At 40.3% G+C, this 24,310-nt stretch overlaps 1 protein-coding gene and 1 long non-coding RNA gene across 4 annotated transcripts in view; one reads left to right on the top strand and one right to left on the bottom strand.

The window, feature by feature from the left end:
• The first annotated feature begins 1,835 nt into the window (after nt 1-1,835).
• On the top strand, nt 1,836-19,545 carry DUSP11 (dual specificity phosphatase 11). The gene is made up of 9 exons (XM_029937603.1): nt 1,836-2,084; nt 3,476-3,551; nt 7,098-7,229; nt 11,159-11,282; nt 14,513-14,573; nt 17,343-17,389; nt 17,659-17,734; nt 17,958-18,143; nt 19,080-19,545. Exons 1-9 carry the CDS (start codon nt 1,984-1,986, stop codon nt 19,267-19,269), a joined length of 993 nt encoding a protein of 330 aa, XP_029793463.1. The 5' UTR covers nt 1,836-1,983; the 3' UTR covers nt 19,270-19,545.
• The window catches only part of LOC115289965, a 25,270-nt gene continuing 5,771 nt past the window's right edge, over nt 4,812-24,310 (bottom strand). The window contains exons 2-4 of one of the 3 annotated variants that reach the window (XR_003907898.1): nt 8,159-8,296; nt 6,792-6,873; nt 4,812-5,445 (exon numbers count right to left, since the gene is read on the bottom strand). This is a non-coding gene — a long non-coding RNA (uncharacterized LOC115289965). The remainder of the gene's footprint in view (nt 5,446-6,791; nt 6,874-8,158; nt 8,297-24,310) is intronic. The other 2 variants (XR_003907897.1, XR_003907899.1) reach the window with 2 other exon arrangements.

The raw sequence follows: 24,310 nt of genomic DNA, 5'->3' as shown, positions 1-24,310 counted from the left end.
AAATCAAGAGTCGGATGCTCAACTGACTGAGCCACCCAGGCATCCCAAGGTATTCTTTTACCTCATGGTGGACCCACTCCCATCCAAAGGCCTATTATTTTCTAGTTCTCATATTTTCTGAAAACCCTGTTATGCCTGCGTCTGGATTTTCTTGCCTCATATATAACTGAGTTCCTTCTGTCTTGTAGCAAATTAGAAGTGCAAGACCAGGGGTGCCTGGATGGCTCAGTCGGTTGAGCATTTGACTCTTGGTTTCTGCTCAGGTCATAATCTCATGGTTGGTGAATTCAAGCCCTGCGTTGGGCCTCACGCTGACAGTGCGGAGTTTGCTTGGGATTCTCTCTCTCCCTCTCTCTCTCTCTGCCCCTCCTCTGCTCACTCTCTCTGTCTTTCTCTCAAAAAAAAAATTTTAAAGATTTAGAAAAAAGAAGTTCAAGACCAATATATCTTATAGTTTCTGATAGACTTATGTCACATTTTATATATTATCATGTCTGTAGATATATGTACCATTCATGCTTTTTGGCCACTACATGCCTATTGAATATTGTTTTTTTTATAAATTCCAAAGAAAATTTTATGATTTAGTACCAAATTTGAATGTGCCTATTTGTAAAGTTAGCAAATATGCTGTACTAACTTATATCTTTTCCTTTTCCAAATAGCAATTTACTAATATTGACCTGTTTTAAATTATGTGTAAGTTTTCAAAATTGTAAATGCTTGTGGTTTTAAACTTGGTTAGGATATGACTGTCCCAGAAACATTAAAGATAGTGATCTTTTTTATCCATTCATTTAATTATTTATTCAATAACTTTGACCTTTCTATCCCTCAGTTTACCCAGTACCAGACTACTAAGGATATGTAAGATACTTTCAGAACTTAGAAACTAACAAATATAAATAACAAAAACATTACCTATTATAATTATCTACAGTTTAACCTGGAATCTAGTATTCTAGTCTTCCTCCAGACCTACTGTAGGATGTGCTGTCCTTTGCTGTTCAAATTATAGCAGAATTCAAAGTTTTCCTAACAGGTATATCCCTATGCCTGATACTGTGTGGAAATCTTAGACTTGAGCTTCCACTCTTGTCTCTCAGTTCGTTTGTTTGTTTTGTATTTTCTAAAACCCTAAATACTTACTGTCAACCTCTAATGTGATACCTGGTGCATGATAAAAGCCCAACAAAAGTTTCACTGTGAATAGGAAAGTAGGTTGATATAACATTTTTGGAGGGTAATGTGGCAGTATCTTTCAAAATTTTAAGTCTATATATCATTTATTCCAGCAATTCTACTTCCAGGGATTTAGATGTAGTTGTATACATACATAAAGGCATTCATACTGCATGGATCCTGCAACAGAGGACAAACAAAACAAAACCCAAAAACAAATATCAGACCAGTTATCTAGATTATGGTTTTTATTATCAACGAAATACTATGCATACCAGGCATTAAAAATAATAGAATGGACCTATGTATAAACTGGGAAAATCACTAACCAAGATATATTGTAGGATATGTAAACTATGCTGCTCTTGTATAAAATGAAAGCTATCCATATATGTACAAATAAATATTTATATATATTCAACAGTAAGTATGAATGCAAGCAGTTGGAAAATACCTGGAAGAACGACAGGGAACTGGGGCACCGGGACTTAACTTTCATTCCATGTCCTGTACTCTTTCAGTTCTGGTGTACCTACATGCTCATCGGACCTGCGCTACCGGCCCCCAGCTTAGGAGGGCGCTGTCACCCCTGAGTCTTGTTTACTAATCAAACTTCGTCGTCAGCCAGCGTGGTGACGTACTGACGACGGTCGGTGGCGCGTGCGCGGTAGCAAGGGGCCTGGGAACTGCGTGGCTTGCTGCCTAGGCGCTTCCGCTCCGGGATCTGGTTCTGGCACCGAAGGCGCTGGGCTGGCGGCTTTGACTCTCTTGCAGTTGGGTGGGAGGTATCTCGGGGTCTACATGAGCCAGTGGCATCATGCCCGCGGCGGCTGGGCCCAGGGACGCGCCTTCTCTGGACGTCGCTCCACCAAGAAGAGGGGCGGAAATCACGTTCCGGAAAGGTAATCTGCCCTGTCCCCTGGGCGTGGCCCCCCAGTTCGGCCCTCAGGGGCCTGGGCTCCATGTTTTGTGTCTCTTACCTGTCTGTCTGCGCGGCGCGCTTGGCCTGGCCACCCAAGCTGGAAGGCGTTTATCCTCACGCTGCTCCGCCCACAGCAGCTGGGTTCTGATTTTTCCCCATTCTGTTAAAAACGAGGCTCTAGTCATTGCTTCTCTTTTAACATGCACTGGGATGGCTTTTTAAAATGAGACTAACTGCCAGTGTTGGGGACACCTCTTAATTACCAAATTGGAGTCTCCCTTGGTTCCTCGAGCTGTGTTATTTTGGCACAGCAAATGTGAGTAATGAGAACCAAGTTTGAGTGAAAAAACCCACAGTGCATCCGAACTTACCGCCGAGAAGGTTGATTTATATTGTTTCCAGAAATCACAAAGGGCATACTGTTGCTTCCTAACACGTCTCATTTGAGATAGCTTTTATGTGCAAATGATTATTTTTGAGACTTTGCTCATGTGTGCATTGAACTCTTATTCCTTGAACCCTTCCTTTCCTACCATCTCCTACTTCAAGTCCCCTTCATTTTATCTCCTAAATATCTTTACTGTGTCAGCATCCTAATAGAGCCCTGGCCTGATGTAAGCAGTTAGGTCCTAACTGGTGTACATATATCTACTCTTGTCTCCTTCCAATCCATTCTTCACACAAGTCCTTTTAATAGACTGGAATATTGCGCATAAACATCAGAAGCATGGTTTTAAGAATAAAAGAAAACTCTTCACCATGATCTTTAAGAGCCTGCAGAGACTAGACGCCTCTCTTGCTTTCCAGCCCCACTTTGTCCTGTCTATGCTTCAGTTATACTGAATTAACTTTTGTTAACTAACTCATCCTACAGACATCAGCTTAAAGATGACTTTTCACTGTGACTCCTAACATTATCAAGTGAAGTTCATAGTCCCTTTTCTATCAGGGTTTCTTTTGAAATATGAACTTGAAGTTCCCTACTGACCAAATGTGATGGCATGCATTGTGGAGGCCTAAAAATAAACTGTGAAGTGAAAGAATTGAATTTAAACTTTTAGTCAACAGGTATAAAGTAATGACACTGTAGTATTCAGGACTGGGCCAGGTTTCATCAGGGATACAAAAGTACTGGCCAAGTCTGGTTTTAGATGTTTCTTATTTGTTGAGACTTTTGCATTGTTTTGTTGCCTTGTGTCTAGAAAAGTATAGGTTGTAACTAGGTGGGGTTGAGTAAGTGGAGCAGCAAAACTCAAAGCAGGGAGAAGAGCGGGAACGTCTGTGGGCTATGGTGTCTGTCTGCAAGGAGCCGTCATTCTGTGGGGGGGACAGGCCAGTATAAAATTTGGCTAACAAAAAATGTGTTAATAGGTGGAAAGACTATCTTCCAGTTGGACAACGGATGCCTGGGACTCGTTTCATTGCTTTCAAAGTTCCTTTGAAAAAGGTAAGCAAAGTTAATTCAGTATTCCTTCACAAATCTGAGTTCATCATAGAGAATGCTGGTCCTCAATCCTGACACACCCCATTGCCCCCCCCTTTTTTTTTTAAGTTTTTGTTCATTATTTACTTTTTTTAGTAATCTACCCAGTGTGGGGCTCAAACACTTGACTCTGTGGTAAAGAGTCACATGTACTTCCCAGTAAGCAACCAGGAGCCCCTCCATTTTCCCTTTTTAATAGCAAGTACTTTGTGTATCCCCTTTACTGAAATAAAATTTATAGTTAAATACTACTTTGCTACTTAATTTTAAAGAAAAAAAGTCAACGTAATGCTCTGATTATAGTAAACACTGAATAAAGTAACTTAAAGTAATATGTAATTAATTTCAATATGTAAATGTTTGGGCATGACTATATTAGAAATAAAAAAGTGGGGCACCCGGGTGGCCCAGTCGGTTGAGCATCTGACTTCAGCTGTGGTCATGATCTCACACTTTGTAGGTTTGAGCCCCACATCGGGCTCTGTGCTGACAGCTCAGAGCCTGTAGCCTGCTTTGGATTCTATGTCTCCCTCTCTCTCTCTGCCTTCCCCTGCTCGTGTTCTCTCTCTCTCTCTCTCTCTGTCTCTCAGAGAGATAATATTAAAAATTTAAAAAAAATTATTTGGTTAATTGACCATGAATACAAACGCTGCAAATGCACACGATTTAGGTGGGTTTTACTGCCTCCCTATCAGAAATTTCCATTATAGCGAACAGCTCTTAGTGGAATTTCAAATAAAACAAACTACAGTTTTTATGTGGTTGATAACGTGATTACTATCCTGGAAAATTCAGTGTACTTTAAAACTGTGCAGAAAACCTCTTGTATTTATTTGTGAAATGAAATTAGGTTCTAAGGGCTAGATAATTATGTGCAGCTTTTCACCTATATAAGTGGTAAATAGGCCATTCAAAAGTCATTCAGGTGAGAGACACATTTGTAGGACTGTTCTGAATTTGGCAAGATTTCTAGCATCCATGACCCCCATTCACTAAATGGGAGTGAGACTACTTCACTCCCCCTCATCATAACCAAAAAGTAAAACGCCCTGGATTAGCAAGGTCGCGATTTCAGCACGGAAACTCAGAAAACTGTGTTTTTGTTTGAAGTGAAGAAGGAGTAGGTAAGGAAAGCACCTGACCAATATAAAAAAGGTAAGAAGAGACTCATGTCTCCTGAAACTGCCTGGCAGAGCACAGACTGGTATCTGGAAAAGCCACTTGGAATGTGTGGACATTTTATTTAATTTGTGACTCATAGGTCTTTTCATCTGTGTCAGGTTCTTCTGCATCTCTGGACTTAAGAACTAGTCTTTTCTTAAAGATAAACTTAATGGTTCTTATTTGCATCCATCAACACCAAGCATGGTGTTTGGCATATAGTAAACATTAACAAATATTTATTGAATGGACATCCCCAGGCCCCAGTTGGAGTTACTGTGAATTATCTCCTATATTCCTCCTTTTCTCTGTGCAGTTGTTCTAATTCCTCAACTCCTTACCCTGTGGTCTCTAAAAGTGGATTCCTGAGCTTCCACAAGGGTCCCTAAAATATACCAGCAAGATAGACAACAGGAAGACTCTTCGGTTCCCCTTCCTCCACACAGCCACAAGTCTTTCCTGTGTGATGTCATGACAAAAAGCCGCCTCCTAGCTCCGTGCTCAGGTGATCTGACTCAGCGTTGGGATTGCTCAGGCACTGTACAGGGAGTTACAGAGCTGCATAGACACCTCCAGCGCAGTTCCTTCTCGTGCTGCAGAGTTAGGAAGTGAAACATGATGTTGATTTCCTGTGCATTTTATGGAAGTCACCCAAAGAAAAGCAGCCCTGATCCTTGACAGTCCCTTCTTGTGCATTCTGGAATATAAAATAGCATATGTTCAGTATCACATGAATCCCATGGTAAGAAATAATTAGGAAATCAAAGGAGGGGGAAATGGTAACAGACAGGAAGACTTCGTAAAGAGTTTGTGACTTAGTGACCTAAAGTTAGTTGTTGTTCACATGACCGGAGATGATATTTGATTACTGGGGAGAGTGTATGCCTTGTTGTAATTAATTTACTCTTCAGCACTTTGACAGTATTACCTGGAAGACTTAATATCCTCAAACTGTCAAATCTTCCTAAGTTAACTTACTATACATTTAACATCATCTCAAATAGATTGATTTTAAAACTCATATAGAAAAATAAACCTAATTAGCCAGGAAAATTCTGAAAAAGAAGGATACTGGTAGAAGGGGATCATGGAGCCCTGCCACATATTAAGCCATATTAAAAGTGTTGATTGGGGCGTGTGGGTGGCTTAGTCAGTTAAGCCTCCAACTTCAGCTCAAGTCGTGATCTCATGGTTTGTGGGCTCGAGTCCCGCGTCGGGCTCTGTGCTGACCGCTCAGAGCCTGAAGCCTGCTTCCAATTCTGTGTCTCCCTCTCTCTCTGTCCCTCCCCTACTCATGCTCTGTTTCTGTCTCGATAATAAATAAACATTTTAAAAAATGTTGATAGAGCACAGGCTATTTATTTATTTATTTATTTGGGGTTTTTTTGTTAAAAATTTTTTTAATGTTTATTTATTTTTGAGAGACATAGCATGAGCAGGGGCAGGGCAGAGAGAGAAGGAGACACAGAATCGGAAGCAGGCTCCAGGCTCCGAGCTGTCAGCACAGAGCCCGACTCAGGGCTCAAACTCATGAACCATAAGATCATGATCTGAGCCAAAGTCAGCCGCTTAACCAACTGAGCCACCTAGGTGCCCCCCAAGCACAGGCAACTTTATGGCAGGGAAACTATTCTGTGTGATACTATAAGGACAAATACGTGTCCTTATACTTTGGTTAAAACCAGTAGAATTTACAACCCATAGTGATTTGTAATGTAAACTGTGAACTTTGAAAACAACATGTCTGTGTTGGTTCATTGATTGTAACACATATACCCTACTGGTATGGAATGTTGATGGTGGGGAAAGTTGTGTGGGGTAAAGGAGAGAGGGCATAAGAAGGAACTCTACTTTCTGCTCAGTTTTGCTCTGAACCGAAAACTGCTCTAAAAACTAGGCTATTAATTTAAAAAGTTGCTGACATTTGAATAACCAAACAGATCAATGAACAGAATAGATAAATAAGCCAAATACGTAAAAGAATATTTAGCAATAGAAGCCACCCTTCATATATAGAAGGATTCAGGAAGTATTTAAAACTACCTGGTTGTAGGTACGCCAGGTGAAGCTGAAGATGCAGTGGTGGATAAAATTGATGCAGTCTCTGCCTTCTGGGAGTTGCAGTCTGATTAGGAGATCAACATGAGACAAACACAGAAGGAAATACGTAGAAATAAGCTTATTTTCTTCCCCCTCATCTCTAGAAGAAAGGACTGTAATATAGCTTATAAATTCCAGCAGAGTAGAAACTTTTCTTTGAATCTCATTGTGTGTTAGCATCACAGGGCTTGAACAAATGGAAAAGGATTTTAAGCACATGTTTGCTTTTTCTTTCATTCTCTCTAACAGAGTTTTGAAAAGCACCTTGCTCCAGAAGAACGTTTTTCCCCCTTGGACCTTTTTAACAAACTCCAAAAACAGAATGAAGAACTTGGACTGATTATTGACTTAACGTACACTCATCGCTATTATAAGCCAGAGGTAAATGGAACCTTTAACTGAAAACAACCTACTTTCTGATGCTGTAACAATTCATAGTAATTCAGTAGTTATCATTTTACCCTAAGGTGAATCCTGGCTTTTTTTTCATGGATAATAGCTCAAAAAAAGGAAGTTAGTGGTTTCCTTAAGTACATATTCCTGATTGGTGTCTTAAAATGAGATTAAAGACATGAACGTTGGACAATAGTTTCTATATGTGCTTAAGAAATTCTTGGGGCACCTGGGTGGCTCAGTTGGTTAAGCGTCCGGCTTCAGCTCAGGTCATGATCTCACGGTTTATGGGTTCGAGCCCCGTGTCAGGCTCTGTGCTGACAGCTAGCTCAGAGCCTGGAGCCCGTCTTCTGATTCGGTGTCTCTCTCTCTCTCTGACCCTCCCATGTTCCATATTTTGAAAATGAAATAGATTTTTAGTAAGAACAGTAGCAGCCTAAAAGGAAAGAAGTAAATCCACTATGTCTTTAACATATTTTAAGCAGCTGACTGAGCATGTAAGCATTATGGTAAAAGACCACTGTTAGCTCTAGGTTTCCTTTTCCTAACATCTCTGATAAAAGGCAGAATCCCATATAATCTGTTGGCCCATGTGGCATATTGGTGGGAGAGAATTATCCTTCTGACCAATTTCATGGCCTTGGACAACAGTAACACTTAACATTTATTAATACTTGTAGGGGGCCTGGGTGGCTCAGTTGGTTAAGCGTCCAGCTCTTGGTTTTAGCTCAGTTCATGATCTCATGTTTCATGAGTTCGAGCTCTGTATCAGGCTCTTTGCTGGCAGTGTGGAGCCTACTTGGGATTCTCTGTTTCTGTCTCTCCCTGACCCTCCCCTGCTCACCCTCTCTCTTTCAAAAGAAATAAATAAACATTTAAAAAATGGAGTTTGCCATTTAAAAAGTACTTTTACATACCTTGTCATGGTTGATCCTCACAACAGTCCTTTGCTGATGAAGTGGTAGTACTGACATCCCCTCCTGAGTCCTTGCTCGGCACTGAGCTCAGAGGATAGACGATTACAATTGCTTGTTTTATAGATGATGAATCTGAGGCTCAAAAAAGGAAGAAGACACCTAAATTCAGTTATTCCTCTTTTTTTGTGTGTGTGGTCAGTTGTACATAAATAATTATCATTTTAACCATTCATAAGTGTCCAATTCTGTGGCATTAAATACATTTACAACATTGTGTAACCATCATCACTGCCAATAACCAAAACATTTTTATCATCCTAAACAAAAATGCCACCCATCAAACAATAATGCCATTTCCTCTTCCTGCAGAGGTGACCTGTAGGCTACTCTCTGTCTCCATGAAGAGAACTACTCTAGAACCTCGTAAAAGTACAGTCATGCAATATTTGTCCTTCTGTGTCTCACTTCACTAAACATAATGTTTTCAAGTTTCATACATGTAACAAAATGTCATTCCTTGTCATGGCTGAGTAATATTCCATTGTGTGTATATTCCATATTTTGTTTCTCTCTTCATCTGTTGATGCACACTTGAGTTGTTTCCACCTTTTGGCTACTGTGTGACTAATACTGCTGTGAAAGTTGGTGTACCAACAGTTGTTCAGACCCCTGTTTTCACCTCCTTTTTACATAGGTAGGAGTGCAGATGTTGGATCATATGGGAGTTCTGTGTTTAGAAACCTTTGAGAAGCCACCAGACTGTTTTCCAGTATCGTTTTTTTGTGTTTGTTTCGATGTTTCATTATTTATTTTTGAGAGAGAGACAGACAGACAGAGCATGAGCAGCGGAGGGGCAGAGAGAGAGGGAGACAAAGAATCCAAAGCAGGCTCCAGGTTCTAAGCTTTCAGCACAGAGCCTGACACAGGGCTTGAACTCACAAACCATAAGATCATGACCTGAGCTGAAGTCAAATGCTTAACTGACTGAGCTACCCAGACACCCCTCCAGTGTCAGTTTTTAAACAATTGCCACAAATTTTAAACCTACACAGAAGTAGACATAATACTGTGGGTGTTCATTGTACACCCATGAACTCATCCAGCCTTAATCTTTATTAGTTGATGCTGTCGTGTCCATCTGTACACCTTCTGGCTTCACCCCATTCCATATAAATTTGAAGCAGGTCCCATATAGCATATAATTTCACCTGTATATTTTTGATATATATATTTAAAATATAGGACTTCTATTCCTTGCTATCATTATTTAACATTAAATATCCAGTCAGTGCTCAGATCTTCAATTGTCTTCTAAATGTCATAAAAAATGTTTTTTAAGAGTTTGAATTAAGGGGCGCCTGGATGGCTCAGTCAGTTAAGCGTCTGACTTTAGCTCGGGTCATGATCTCATGGTTTGTGAGTCCGAGCCTGCATCCGGCTCTTTGCTGACAGCTTTGGACTCTGTGTCTCCCTCTCATTCTGCCTTTCCCCTGCTCATACTCTCTCTGTCTCTCAAAAATAAATAAACATAAAAAAAGAAAAAAATTGAATTAAATCCAAATAAGGTTCCCCTTTGCCTTTCATTATTAGGTCTCTGAAGTCTTACTTAATCTGTAGCTGTTCCTTCCATGTCTCTCTCACTTTCTTTTTTTCTCCCCTCGTGAAGAAACCAGATAGTTTGTTCTATCTAGATTTGATGATTTTCTCCCCATGTGTTAACGTATTCTCTCCAGTTTCCTGTAAATTGGTAGTTGGACCTAGAGGCTTGACCAGATTAAGACTTAATGTTTTTTTTTTGGCAAGACAGTTTCATAGGTTATGATGTGTTCTTCTGTGGAGACCTATAAGTGATGATCTCTCTCTGTGGTATTACAGTCACTGATGACTGATACTCACATCCATTAATTCATTTGGGCTTCAAAAAATAGTGAATTCTGTTCCTTGTTCACTTATTAACTGGGCATCTTTCTATCAAGAGAAGCTTCCCCTCATCATCTGTTTAAAGTTGCCTAGTTGTAGAGGCATGAGGTTCTTTCCTTTTATTTAACAGGTGTCAAAATAATGAGTTGAGGGGCACCTGGGTGGCTCAGTCGGTTGGGTCTCCGGCTTCGGCTCAGGTCATGATCGCACGTTCGTGTGTTCGAGCCCCGCGTCAGGCTCTGTGCTGACGGCTCAGAGCCTGGAGCCTGCTTCAGATTCTGTGTCTCCCTCTCTCTCTGCCCCTCCCTGCTCATGCTCTGCCTCTCTCTGTCTCAAAAATAAATAAAACACTAAAAAATAAAAAAAAAATTAAAAAAAAATAATAATGAGTTGATTCACTAAGATCCTCCAGTGGTGACCATTGAGTTTTATACATTTGCTTTTTGTATCATTGTGGACTTCATTGTAGTTATTCTCATTGACGCACAAATTGAGGCCCTATCTTGCCCAGTTGCGGCTTCTGAGTATGACATCAGTTGTTTGTAGGCTTTTTTTTTTTTTGTGATCAGAGCCAGGAAATGTGAGTTTGTTTTTAATATAAAATAAATCATAGATTCATACTGGTACTTTCCATCTAAATTTAAAACCACGGGACTTTCATTTAACCTCTTCTGTATATTATTGGTGTCTAATTTCTCCCGCTCCTAAAATACCAGCTCTCAACAGTGCCTGAAATTTGCTCAGTCTCACAGTTCAAATCCAACTTTTCCTGACTCTGTTCCACTATTCTACTTAAATCATAGCTGTTTTATGGCCCTTAAGATACAAGATATTAAGTAGAACTACTTATGTAAGTTTTCGTTTTTATGCATTCATTTAAATGGACTTGGCTTTCAGTTTTGTATGCCTATTGACTACCCATTCTGTAGGTTTCATTCCCCCCCCATTCTGTAGTTTTAATAAAAATCAGATGATACTTCCTGTTTGAAGCACCTTGGGAAAATATGTCTTTTTTTCAGAATTACTGACAAATTTCCTTACAAATGAAATAATATACATTTTCATGGTTTTGCCTTATAGGACTTACCAGAAACCATTCCTTACTTAAAAATTTATACAACTGGGCATCAGGTGCCTGATGATGACACTATTTTTAAATTCAAATGTGCTGTTAATGAGTTTTTGAAAGAAAATAAAGATAATGGTGAGTTTTGTTTTTTTTTTCTCTGAAACACTGGTATGCATTTTGAATGGAGTTAGAATTTTTAGTGTTAACATTAGGCCTGTCATGTTTGATAATGTTAAGTTAGCAATGTCAGATGGTGCTAATAGAATGAGTTTTTCCTTGTATGGTCACAAATAAACAATTTAGTTTGAAAAGTGGTTTTAATGAGAAATGTGAACTAGCTTATACATCTCTTTTTAAAACATTTGACTGGGAAATATATAAGAAAATAAACACATTCTTTTATTCATTGGTTCAGAGGTGAGAGTTGAGGGGGAAAGGTTAAGAATATCAGGGTATTATGTCAAAGGGTATGGGGAGCGTGGCTTGTGTGACCCTCCACTGAAAACAAGGGGGAAAATCTCAGTGTCTTCGTGTCTATAAAAGAGATAACAAAAGGAAATGGTTTGGAATGAGACAGACCCCTAGAAGCAAAGCAAACCAAAGTGCATCAGTGCAGTGGCGTCCTCATCATGCATATTTAAGATGTTTCTGCTGTTTTTCCACTTTGGATACAACTGGGGAAGGACACCACCACCTCCTACTCAGACAGGAAGATCTTTGAAAGGCTGGTGTTTCTTGTTTCTGCTTTAAGATCTACCTTACTCTGTTGAAAATATATCTTACTAAGCTATTAGCTTCTGAATTTTAAGGATCCACTTAACTATTTCTGGGTATCAGAAAGGATGTGCTGTTTGCCATATTTTAAGACCGAAGAATCTTTTGTCTTTGGAGAGCCACTGACCTGCAGGAAAAAGTGTTCATTTTGTTCTCCTTCTAAATTTAGCTTGAGGAGTGTATGCTTTATTACGTAACTATGACAGATAGTAAATACTCCATATTTATACACATATACACACAAACAGGGAGGAGGGGAGAAAGAAGAGAGATGGAGGGGAGAAGATAGGGGATGGGAGGTGAGAGAAAGAGACAGGAAGTTTTAGATAATTTTTCACACTATAACATGTCACCTAATGCAGGCACTAGCACTTAAATATCTTAAGCCTTGTTCCCAGAGCTTCCCTGTACTTTAAAACTTGAGAGGCTTGGCCTTGGCTCTGACAACCACATCTTCTATGGAGGAAGTAAATAATCTGATTTATATTAACTTGTATCAGAAATGTGACCGTATAGGAGGTTAGGGGGCAGCGGCCAGCCTGCTCGCGGCTTCCAGGCGCCTTTGTGTGGAGCCGTGTTCAGTGTTCCGTCTGTTCTGCGGGGGCTGTAAGATCCGTGTGAGTACATGTGAACACATGTGTAAATCTCGTTTGTAATTAAGTGCAACAGGAATATGGAGGAGAGGTTGGGGAAGGCCTGACTGAGGAGTCAGCATTTGAGTTGGGGTGTGGGGAATAGGACTTGGCCAGAATGAGGAAAGGACAGCCCAGGTTTGGGGAACAAGCTCAAAAGGCACAGGGCTTGAATTTGTGCTGGGGAACGGCAGCCTCTGGTGTGAATAGAGGGTTGTGTGGAAGGGTGTAGAATTCATATGTTCGTTTTCAACAGATATTTATAGGACACCTTTGAAATTGAAGGCACTGTACTGGGAAGGAGGAACAGAAGAAAGTTCTTGCTCTTTTATACTCTGCATTCTAGTGGGGGAGAGGGATGAATAAATAACTCTGAAGTGTCAGATGGTGGTAAGAGCTTTAGAGAAGAACAACTAGGATCCAGAAGTGAGGGAATGTGTTGGGTGGTTAGGGGATGTCATATGAGTAGAGCCTTAAAAGGAGTGAGGAGCCATTGGATATTTGGGAGGTGGGGGGAGGCTGGGGAACAGAGTGTTCCAAAGCAGAGGGAATAGTAGGTGCAAAGCCCCTGAGGCACGACTGTGCTCAGCATATTTGAGGAATAGTTAGAAGGCCAGTGTAGCTGGAGTGTGGAAAGTGTGTGAGGGCAGAGCAGTAGAAAATGGGGTGTGAGAGGTTGGCAGGGGCAGGAGGAGGTGGATCACGTAGGTCCCTGTGAGTCCTAGTTCGAATCCTTGTGGACTTAGTTCAGCTGGAGAGACAGGTTGATTATACCGTTTATGAAGAGTTCTAAATGCTGTGCTGAAAGTTTGGGCTTTATTCTATGCTAGAGGAAGATTTTTAAGCAAGGGAGCAACCCTGTGAGTTTGTATTTTAAGTTAACATCTTCCATATGGAGAATCACTTGGAATAGATGAAATTTAGAGGTAGGGGGTGGCCACCTGGGCAGGCGAGGCCACGTGCTTTCCTACCAGATACCACCTAGTCACAGACATCAGTTTTGCCAAGATCAAGTACACGTGATTATTTCTATTTAGCTTCGCATATAATTTTTCTACACGATGGACTAAGAAAAGCTGTGGCACAGCTGGAAGAATCTTAGAGCTGATCCAGTCTTTGTTCTGTTTGCTTGCCGGGCAGCTTGGCCTTATGTCTCCAGTTCTCGCTTTTTCTTTTTTTCCTCCTTTTAATGTTTATTTACTTTTGAGAGAGACGGAGACACAGCACAAGCAGGGGAGGGGCAGAGAGAGAGAGACGGAGGCACAGAATTGGGAGCAGGCTCTAGTCTCCGAGCTGTCAGCAAAGAGCCTGATGCAGGGCTTAAACTCATGAACCACGAGATCATGACCTGAGCCAAAGTCCGTCACTTAACCAATTGAACCACCTTAGCGCCCCAGTTCTCGCCTTTTCATTTTAAAATAACAACAGTGCTGCTCACCCAAGTGCTTCACAGGCACATAGACTGTGGCGTGTGTGGAGCAGCAAATGACAGAGGAATGGCAGTGCTTTGGGATCTCATGAGTCCCACCAAAACTGTCCTTTTTAATACCCAGCATAGAAAGTAAAGCATTCCGTTTGTTTCACTCAGAAGCAAATTTCATTTTTCTTGTGGCCCGTTTTCTCTTCCACTCCCATTTTCTATATTTAATCAGTTACCGATAGGCATTCTAGATCAAGGCCGCTGGGTTCAACTCGGTGCCATTTTACCTGACCAGGCCGTCACCAGTTTACACGACTACATGTAATAGGGGTGATGCAAAACTTCCCAGAAACTGAATTTAAGTTTATGTTAGATAATTCTTTATAGTGTCTTCCTAAAATAACTTAGTCCTCGTCAGTTATTCGTTTTCAGGGTAGTGGCAGTGTTGTGGTAACTAATAAATGGAACTCTAAAGAAAATCGTACTTGTTTTTAGTGTATCTACGTCACCTATTTAACTCTGTACTCCTTGTTTTATAGACAAACTCATTGGTGTTCATTGTACCCATGGTTTAAACAGGACTGGCTATCTCATCTGCAGGTGAGTTGCCAACCCAAGAGACAGACTATGTTTAAGTTGCTTTGTGAACAATAGTAGTGTAAGCCAGTTGCAAAAAATGTAGTCAGCTTTGAAATGTATGAAGTAGAAAGAAGTGTTGCTCCCCACCCAAAGACTACCACCAGTACTGAGTACGTGTTTTTTCAGCCTTTAAACCTGCAGACTATGTACATGTAATTTAATGGTGTAATATTTAGACATCCTGTTTTATAATTTAATATATGGTGGACATCTTCCTGTGAAAGTATTTGGAAACTTCATTCTTTATAAATTAAAAAAAATGTTTATTTTTGAGAGAGCTTGTGCACAAGTTGGGGAGGGGCAGAGAGAAAGGGAGACGCAGAATCTGAAGCAGGCTCTAGGCTGTCAAGCACAGAGCCCAATGCCAGGTTGGAACCCACGAACTGTGAGATCACAACCTAAGCCAAAGTCAGACGCTTAACCACTAAGCTACCCAGGTGCCTCTCATTCTTTTTAAAGGCCTGCTTTGTTTACTGATGAACATAAAAGTCAGAAGTACTTAATATTTTAAAACATGGAATTATTGAACATTGCTATATGAACAAATTTGAATATACATGCTATTTTCTCAGAGAAAACAATTGAGCATCTGTTATGAACATAACAGTCAGAAGTACTTAATATTTTAAAACATGGAATTATTGAACATTGCTATATGAACAAATTTGAATATACATGCTATTTTCTCAGAGAAAACACTTAATTGAGCATCTGTTATGTGTAAGCGCTGTGCTGGGCACTAGCAGAAAGACTTGAGAGACTTGACTTGGCCTTGGGGAACTCTAACAAGTCTAGAGAGAGAATAGAGATTTAAGGATCACACAAATGCATTTGGAATTACAACTCTGACACATGCCAAGAAGAGAGACATAGTACATGGAGAGCATGTCAATAGGATTTGACCTTAGTTACAAAAGTTTCTGTGGGGATGTTTGAGCTGATATCTGAAGGATGATGAGGTATTAACCTGGTAGGGACCCTGGGGAGAGAATTCTGGGCATAAAGAACAGCAAGGACCGATAATAGGAAAGCCTATGCTGTGCTGGAGGAACAAGCCAGGGAGGCTGGGCCGTAGGAAGTATGGTGATAAAATGGAGCTGAAAGGTTTAAACAAACAAACAAACAGACACAAGGTGGGGGGGGTGGGTGGGAAGAGCACCTGGTTGATTAAGCCAGCAGAGCAAATGACACTTGGTCTTAGGGTCATGAGTTTGAGATGGAGGGGCACCTGGCTGGCTCATTCAGAGAAGCGTGTGACTCTTCATCTTGGAGTCTGTGAGCTTGAGCACCATGTTGAGTGTAGAGAGATTACTTTTACTTTTTTTTTTTTTTTTTTTTTTTAATTTTAGAGCATGCAAGCAGGGGGTGGGGGCAGAGAGACAGAGAATCTTAAGCAGGCTCCACACTCTGGGGTGCCCAACATGGGGGTCGATCTCATGACCCTGCAATTATGGCCGGAGCCAAAATTCGGATGTTTAACCGACTGAGCCACCCAGGTGCCCCGAGTTTACTTTAAAAAAAAAAAGTTTAAAATAGAGTTGCAGGGACATCTGGCTTGTTCAGTCAGGAGGGCATATGCTCTTGATCTTGGATTTGTGAGTTCAAGCCCCATGTTGGGTGTAGAGATTACTTAAAGATTTAAAATGGAATGTGGGGAGGAACTAGATCATGCAGGTCTGTGTTTAAGATTTTAGACTTTATCTTAAGAGTAATCAAAAACCATGGAACTTTTTTTTTGTTAAGGGTGTGGAGAACGTAATCAAATTTGCATTTTCAAGTGATTATTTTGCTACTGATTGGAGATTACACTGTAGGTAGAAAGAGTGGAAGCAAAAAGACAGGTTAGGGTTTTGTCAAAATCAGGGCATGATGGTAGCTTGGACCAGGGTGTAGTGGTCATTTTGGTAGAAAGATATGGACATATTCTAGAGATGCTCAGGTAATGTCACCTTTAGGACTATGTGGGTTGAAGATGAGGGTGAGGAAGAGATGGCTGACAGCGGTGCAGACCCCTAAGCTTCTGGCCCATACAGTTGGTTAGATAAGACTGGTTAGCTATGATGTTAATATTTTTCCCAATTTGTTTTTTTGCTCTTTGTTGGTTCTTAATAAATACTCTGTCACATTAAGTAAGTCTCCTGTTTCTGGTATACAAAACACTTTGATCAGAAATGACTGTTGTATTTTATCAGATGCCTTAAAAAATTTTTTTAATGTTTATTTTTGAGAGAAAGAGGGAGAGACAGAACATGAACAGGGGAGGGGCAGAGAGAGATGAAGAGAGAGAGAATCTAAAGCAGGCTCCAGGGTGAGCTGTCAGCACAGAGCCTGACATGGGGTTTGAACTCAGGAACTGCGAGATCATGACCTAAGCCAAAGTTGGACACTTACCCACTTAACGGACTGAGCCACCCAGGTGCCCCATCTGATGCCTTTTTAATATCTGCCAATTTGGTCCTGTATTTTCTTCTTTCATTTATTAACTAAATTGTTGTATTAATGTAAATAATTACATTAATAGATTTTCTAAAGTTGGGTTATCCTTGCATCCTTGGAATAGTCTTTTTGTGGTCATGGTGTATCATTCTTTAATAATTATTGGATTAGACGTGCTGATATTTTCTTAGGATTTTTATGTCTGTATTTGTACATGAAAGTGGATCTCTTTTGAAAAAACTTGATTTTTTTTCTTCTTATATATAAATGACTCAAATTATGTTGTTTTGTTAGATACTTGATTGATGTAGAAGGCATGAGGCCAGATGATGCAATTGAATGTAAGTATGAGGGTTGTCACTATTTTTCCCTTTTTATAAAAGTTGAAGGTGGAAATGTGGATGCATTTCTCAAATTTTGGAAAAAAGAATTGTTTGTAATTCATTTGCTCTGACAATACAATATTTTGCCAAAAATTTATAAGGGATGTATCTGGAAATAGGGTATAACAGCCTGAGTAATTCATCAGTGGATTTCAGCTTTGATCTGCTTTCTCTGGGAAAGATTTGCTTTTTGTAGAGTTATTTCTGACGGTTCATCCACTCCTCAGTATTCAATAGGTGCCGTGGACACTGCTTGGAAAGACAAAACTATATTGAAGACCTTCAGAAGGGCCCCATCAGAAAGTACGTCGCATTTTATATGTGAGATTCGTGGGTAGGGAGATCTGTTTTTAGATTATTTCCGCTGTACATACCCACTCTTCCTGACGCTTACTTACTTGCTTGGGAAATCTAAACAAGGGGAGACGTAGGGGAGGATTGTTATTCTCATGGACCAAAATGTAGTTACTAAATTGGCCACTAAATTTGGAAACCAGTAATATTGTGTGTACATGTTCTCTTTGAGGAACTGGGATTCCAGTGTATCCAGATCGAGTGGTTTTGAAGCTGCACCACGTATGATGGAACCAGTCCACACCACTTTTAAGTCTGTTTACCAAGGACAGAGGTATAACCTACATCATCAGACCCAAGGCTATCCAGTACCTTGGCATTTCCACAGCCAGACCCAAGATTTGCAGCAGTCAGTAAGGTATCTCTGCTGTCCTCTTTTCTGGAATTGAAATAGAAATTTATGTCATAATTTAGTGCAAACACATAGAAATGGTGAGGAATTGACGTTTTCCAGATGATCAGTGTGAACCACGAGGTATCATTTGTTCCATGTTTTGCATGGAGCTTTGCATTTTGCAAGCTCTAAATGTTTTGCATTTAGAGCTGGAAAATCAAGTATAGGATGGGGAATATGTGACTTTTCAGAGGTAGTTGAAAAATGACTTAGAAAATTTCATTGATTCTAAACTTCGTTTAAGCCAACAATTTGATGTCATTACCAAAAAGGGTCTTGCATTCATAGGCTGCATTAATAGTGGCAAAGTTTACAGAATAAGGAAGGTTGTTAGTTAAGAGTAAATGCAGATTACAGAGAAAGTAGTAAAATTCCAGTATGATATATTAAATTTACTGATCTTCCTTTTGAAACAATTAAATTTCCATCTTAATTTTCCAAATTTGTTAAATGTCCCATAATTAGAATTTCTACACTTTATAACTAATTTATATATGTATTCATTTATAAAGTGAAAGCAGCTTTCTGTTTTTAAAAATAAATACCTTATTCTGTCTCATGTCAGCTCTGCCAAACTTGGGGACAAAATACTTGATTAGAAAAGTGTGGACATTTATCTCTGTAGGGAAAGGTGGAATGGCTCCTGGAAACCTACCATGTGGTAGGTGTTGTGGTAGGTAATTTAATTTTGTTGTCTTAATTTACCTGGAAAACAACTCATGAAGCTTGAAGGCACTGCCTCCGTTTTATAAAGAACTAAGGGATCCAAAGATTAAGCAGTTTATCTGCTATGGTTATACAGGTAGAAAACAGTAGAACCAGAATATCTATGTATTATTTTATAAAGCTTATTATATATCTGATTAAAACTAATAATTAATTATTTTCTGTTTGTTTAAGAAAATTTTCACAGAATCAAAACCAGAGAGGCCTTCTCCCTCCACCTGGTCCCCCTGGAGAGGACTATTCACAAATGAGGTACTCTTGGAGTGTAATGCCAAATGCCAGTCAAGCAGCCCAGAATAAAAGGTGGTATCCTGGCACTTACTACGGACTATCCTATCCAGCCTGTTGCGGATGGACCCAATGACACCAACCTATCCTGGAAATCTCTCTGTGGATAGAGCAAGACTGAAGACAGCTGGAGTGACTTTTTGTAAGATCAGATCAAGTGAGGTTTATAATCTGTTTCATTCCTCCCTGTGTGTTCAAACTTAAGGAATTACATTGATACTTAACCTCTTTGATGAGAAGTTTGCCGTATTTGCAACAGTAAAGAAATAATCTGTCATTCAGTCTTAAATTTTTTAAAAGAAGATGATATTTTAGAACTGATGAAGTAATAAAAAATTTCCCATGCAAATTATTTTCTTAAAATTGTGTTTTCTTGGGGTGCTTGGGTGGATCAGTTAAGCGTCCGACTCTTGATTTCAGCTCAGGTCATGATTTCATGGTTTGTGAGATCGAGCTGTGCATCAGGCTGTGTGCTGACAGTGTGGAGCCTGCTTGGGATTCTCCCCCCACTCCCTGCCTTAATGCTCTCGCTCTCAAAATAAACAAGTAAAACTTAAAATGCTGCCTTCTTTATCCATGATTTCCTTCTGACTAATCTTGTGATGGGAGTGAGTGTATGAGCAGAGAGTTTTAGTGTTGTCATACTCTATTATTGACCCAATCATTAGCAGTATCTTTTTTTCCCCCTAACTGTTCAAGATTTCTGTTACAATCTACCTAAAAGACCAACCATCTCTTTAGAACCTAATCACTACTTGAAGTTAGTAATTGTATGTTTGTGATCAGACATCTTTCTCTGGAAGTCTGTTGTAGGATTTGGCCAGCTTCTGTCACTGAATTGTCAGATACGCCATCCGTCTAACACAGGGATGGATAAGCTTTTAGGCTTTGACTAATGGTTGGGCAAGAACAACTGATTGATAAACCAGAATGCTGAGTAATCTGCCTGACAGGGTAATTGTTATCTACTGGGTAGAACTATTTAGAAAACTGGAAAACTTGTATAGACTGTAAGTTCTTTAATGAACAGAAAAGGATACAACATTTAAAGCCTGGGATATCTGGAAAACTTGTGAACAAGCATGGCTCCTTGTGTTACTGCTTCTCTGTTGAACATAAACCTACTGGGATCTCTTCCCACTTGCCTCACAGCAGAGTAGTGCCTTGGTCTTGACTTCTAAGTTATCTTTTCTGCTGGTATACCTCTGCAACATACAGATGGATCACTTGGGAGGTGGTCAATAGTTTTAGTTGTAAACAAAGCCAGAGACCTTAGTTTGCTCAAGAAAGTGTCTCACCAACATGACACCCGTTGAAGTCTCTGTAGATACTTGGTGAACACTTGCACAGCCTGGCTTCATTTTTTAAAAGTCTCTGACTTTGAAGATCTGTATCCTAGAATGTCTTGTGCTGCATGAGATAGGCATTTTCTTTTTGTGTTTTTACATGCCAGCGTGTGGAACCTGACTCTCAGGAAGTGCTCTAGTTCAGCCAGTGCCCTGGTCTATGTCTAATTAGCTCAGTCAGGCCGCTCCCCTTCATCTAAGTGACGGTTTCCTGTGCCTGCCATATGTAACATACAGAAGTTCTTGCTAACAGGCTGCTCTTGTGGAGTTGTTCCCCAGGATACATCTTGAAGGCTCACATGGACTGAAATTGGAGCAAGACAACTGGTGAGGCATGAAAAACAAGCAGGGGCAGGTATGGAAATCCAGCTGTTTTCCTGGGCAAGCAGTTTCTAAGGAGGACATTGCCAGCATAAGTGGCATAATTATAAGTACTGCTGCCTTCAAAACATGTGACCTTATTGTGCCCTCTGTCCCCTTCCCTTTCAGTTGTCAACATGGTTTGTTAAAAACAAAAAAACGAGTCTCCCTTTGCTGTCTCCTCCTGCACCACACTAGAGTTCTGGCTTCTGCTCGCACTGCACTGTTGTAAGACCTCTGGCAAAGGGACCAGTGACTCCCCCCCTCCCCCCTTATTTTCCCCCAGAAGTCTTCAGGGGACTTTTAAGCTTTTAATGTTTTCATATTTATTTTTTAAAAATGTATGAGTGTTTTAAAATTCAGATAGTTCTGGGGTGCCTGTATGGCTCAGTCAGTTAAGCATCCAACTCTTGACTTTGGTTCAGGTCATGATCTCATAGTTTATGAGTTCGAGCCCTGCATCAGATTGTATGCTGACAGTGCAGAGCCTGCTTGGGATTCTCTCTCCCTCCCGCTCTGTTCTTCTCCATCTTGTATTCTCTCTCTCTCTCCTCTCTCTCAAAATTGATTAAAAAAATTGTTTAATAAAATTGAAAATAGTTCTACTGAGATTGCCATGGAAAGGAATAGTTCTCTGCCTGCTCTACCCCTGGCTATCACTCCCCAGACACAAACACTGAGTGTTTTTGAATTATCTTCTAGTATTTGACTCTGTGTTTAAACACTCACTTAGCCACTTCTTGATTTTTCCATTTGTGATACTACCTGTTGACCTCCTGCTGTGGAAATGAGGATTTAGCTCGTGCACGTCATTTACCCACACGACACTTCTGTCCCCTCATCCCTTCAGTACATTATCCAAATTCTGGTCCAGTCAGTATCCGGGTTCATGTTGTTTACCAGGCAGCTGCCGTTCAGCCCGGAGCCACAGCCTTCCTTTCCTCTACAGCTTTTCTCCTCATTCTGCCTCGTTTGTTTACTTCTTTTCCCTGCACCTGTTACTGGTTCCTCCCCCAAATCCCAACACCACTGTAACATTTCTCCCCATATGGATAGCATAGATGCAGATCCTTTTTTGTTTGAAATCTTTCCTGCAGCCCTCTTGGTCTTTTCCAGGTTGGACGCTATATTTGTGTGATCGGGCTGCCTTAACAAAGTACCAGACTGGGCGGCTTCAACAACAGGAACTTATTTCCTCATTGTTCTAGGGGCTACACATCCAAGCTCAAGGTGCCCCAAGGTTGGTCTCTGTGTTTATAGACGGCCGTCTTCTCCCTTTGTCTGACATGGTCCTCTATCTGTGACTGTGCCCAGATTCCCTCTTATAAGTACACCAATGATATTGCATTAGCAATACCATGCTTATGACCTCATTTAAACATAATTACCTTTTTAAAAAATATATTTATTTATTTTGAGGAGAGCACAAGTTGGGGAGGGACAGAGAGAGGGAGACAGAAGATCATAAGTGGGCTCTGTGCTGACAGGCTGACAGCAGTGAGCCCAATGTGGGGCTCAAACCTATGAACTGTGAGATCATGACCTGAGCTGAAGTCAGACACTCAGCCCACTCACTGAGCCACCAAGATGCGCTGATGCAGTCCCTCTTAAAAGACCCTATCTCCAGGGGTGCCTGGGTGGCTCAGTCAGCTAAGCATCTGACTCTTGATTTTGGCTAGTCGTGATCTCTTGGTTCATGAGATCAAGCCCTGTGTTAGGCTCTGCACTGACAGTGTGGAGCCTGCTTGGGATGCTTTCTCTCCCTCTCTTTCTGCCCCTCCCCTGCTGTTCTCTGTTTTTCTCAGAATAAATAAATAAACATTAAAAATAATAATAAAGACCTCTCCTCCAAATCACATTCTGAGATCCTGGAGGTTATGGTGACTTCAACATTTGAATTTGTTGAGAATGGGGGATGCCACAACTCTGCCCATGAGGGGAACCTTGATGGTTCTCAATATCTGGGGCATAGCTGTTATCCTGGGATTTCTTTTCCCTGTTGCACTGGTCATTTCTTATAATGCGCATGGTCGTTTCCGTAGGTGAGGCTTTCATGGCGTACTTTCCTGTTTGGTGGAATATATATCCCTCCATAGCTTCCCAGGGAGGGTTAATAGAATGTAAATTTTTCAAGACTTTTCCATGTCTAAAATGGGTTTATTTTATTCTTTCACTCCATTGATAATTTGCTGGGCTATAGACTTTTGTAGGTAGGCACCTTTAAATGCATTTATTCATTTCCACATTTTGCTGTTCTCGAAACCCTGGGTTCTGATTCCTGAGCTTTTATTTGTGACTTGTAATTCTTCTCTGTGAAAGAGACCCACATTAGGATCTTTATCTCAAATGTCCTGAAATTTCATGTTTTAAAATGTGGGTATATTTAAATTTGCAACACTCTGTACTTAGGGAGCCCATTCAGCCTGGCAAGTTGTGTATATCAGTCTTGGGAAATTTTCTTTCAGTTTTATCCTATTTCAGGAACTTCTATTAGTTGAATATTAGAGTTTTTAAATGTACATCCAAGTTAATTATGTTTCCTCTTATTTTCCATTTTTAGTCTTTTTGCCTTTTTTTAAACCAGAATTTCTTTAGCTTTATTTTCTACCGTCCATATATTATATTCTGAATGCCTTTTTTTTCAAGCACTTTTTTAATGAATGTATTCTCTCTCTCTCTCCAAAATTATCAATTATTTTTAGGTTCCTTCTGTTCCCTGCATCACCTGTTTTCTTTTGTTTGTCTGTTTGTTGATGCCTGTCTCTCCTATTAGAGGTGAAATAGTTGGTGACCTTTGCCCATCTTTTTGTACTTAAGATTGAGGCCCTGGGGTGCCTGGGTGGCTCAGTTGGTTAAGCATCTGACTCTTGATTTCAGCTTAGGTCTTAATCTCAGGGCCATGAGTTCAGGCCCCATGTTGGGTATATCCTACTTCAAAAAAAAAAAAAAAAGATTAAAGACCTCAAAACTGATGGAAGCTCTCTGGTTGTCTTGTGGCGGAGTTGTAATAATTTGCTTTTTGTTTACTTTCTCCTTGCTGCATGCATTTAGATTTTATTTTTCTCCATTTTGATGATAATTTTATTCTTTCTTTTCATCTACCATTTGGTATCTCTCCCATTCTCTTGTGAGTTTTTAATCTGTAAAAATTACTTTACTGTCATTTTGGGTAGGAAGTAATAGATACAGATATGAGTTCAGTCCAGCCAGTATAATGAGCCTCTACTGCCAATAAAATTGGGTTTGGGATCTATCCTCGATCTGGCAAGCTTGATTTTAGGAGCCTGTCGGAACCACCTTTCTAATGTAGTTCTAACAACTGCCCTAGAATTAAGTCCTGAAAACAAGCTCATTTGTGTTACTCCCCTCTTGGAAATTTTGGATGGCCTTCAGAGTCCACTTCCAACTCCT

This window comes from Suricata suricatta, chromosome 4 (assembly GCF_006229205.1).
Source record: "Suricata suricatta isolate VVHF042 chromosome 4, meerkat_22Aug2017_6uvM2_HiC, whole genome shotgun sequence".
Lineage (NCBI taxonomy): Eukaryota > Metazoa > Chordata > Mammalia > Carnivora > Herpestidae > Suricata > Suricata suricatta.
The sequence above is the reverse complement of the archived record's forward strand: the minus strand, read 5'-3'. Positions and strand labels throughout refer to the sequence as shown.

Coding starts and splice junctions, on each gene's coding strand:
- DUSP11 (XM_029937603.1), top strand. CDS start 1,984: ATGAGCCAGTGGCATCATGCCCGCGGCGGCTGGGCCCAGGGACGCGCC. Junction 2,085..3,475: donor GGAAATCACGTTCCGGAAAG/GTAATCTGCCCT, acceptor ATGTGTTAATAG/GTGGAAAGACTATCTTCCAG. Junction 14,574..17,342: donor ACTGGCTATCTCATCTGCAG/GTGAGTTGCCAA, acceptor TTGTTTTGTTAG/ATACTTGATTGATGTAGAAG.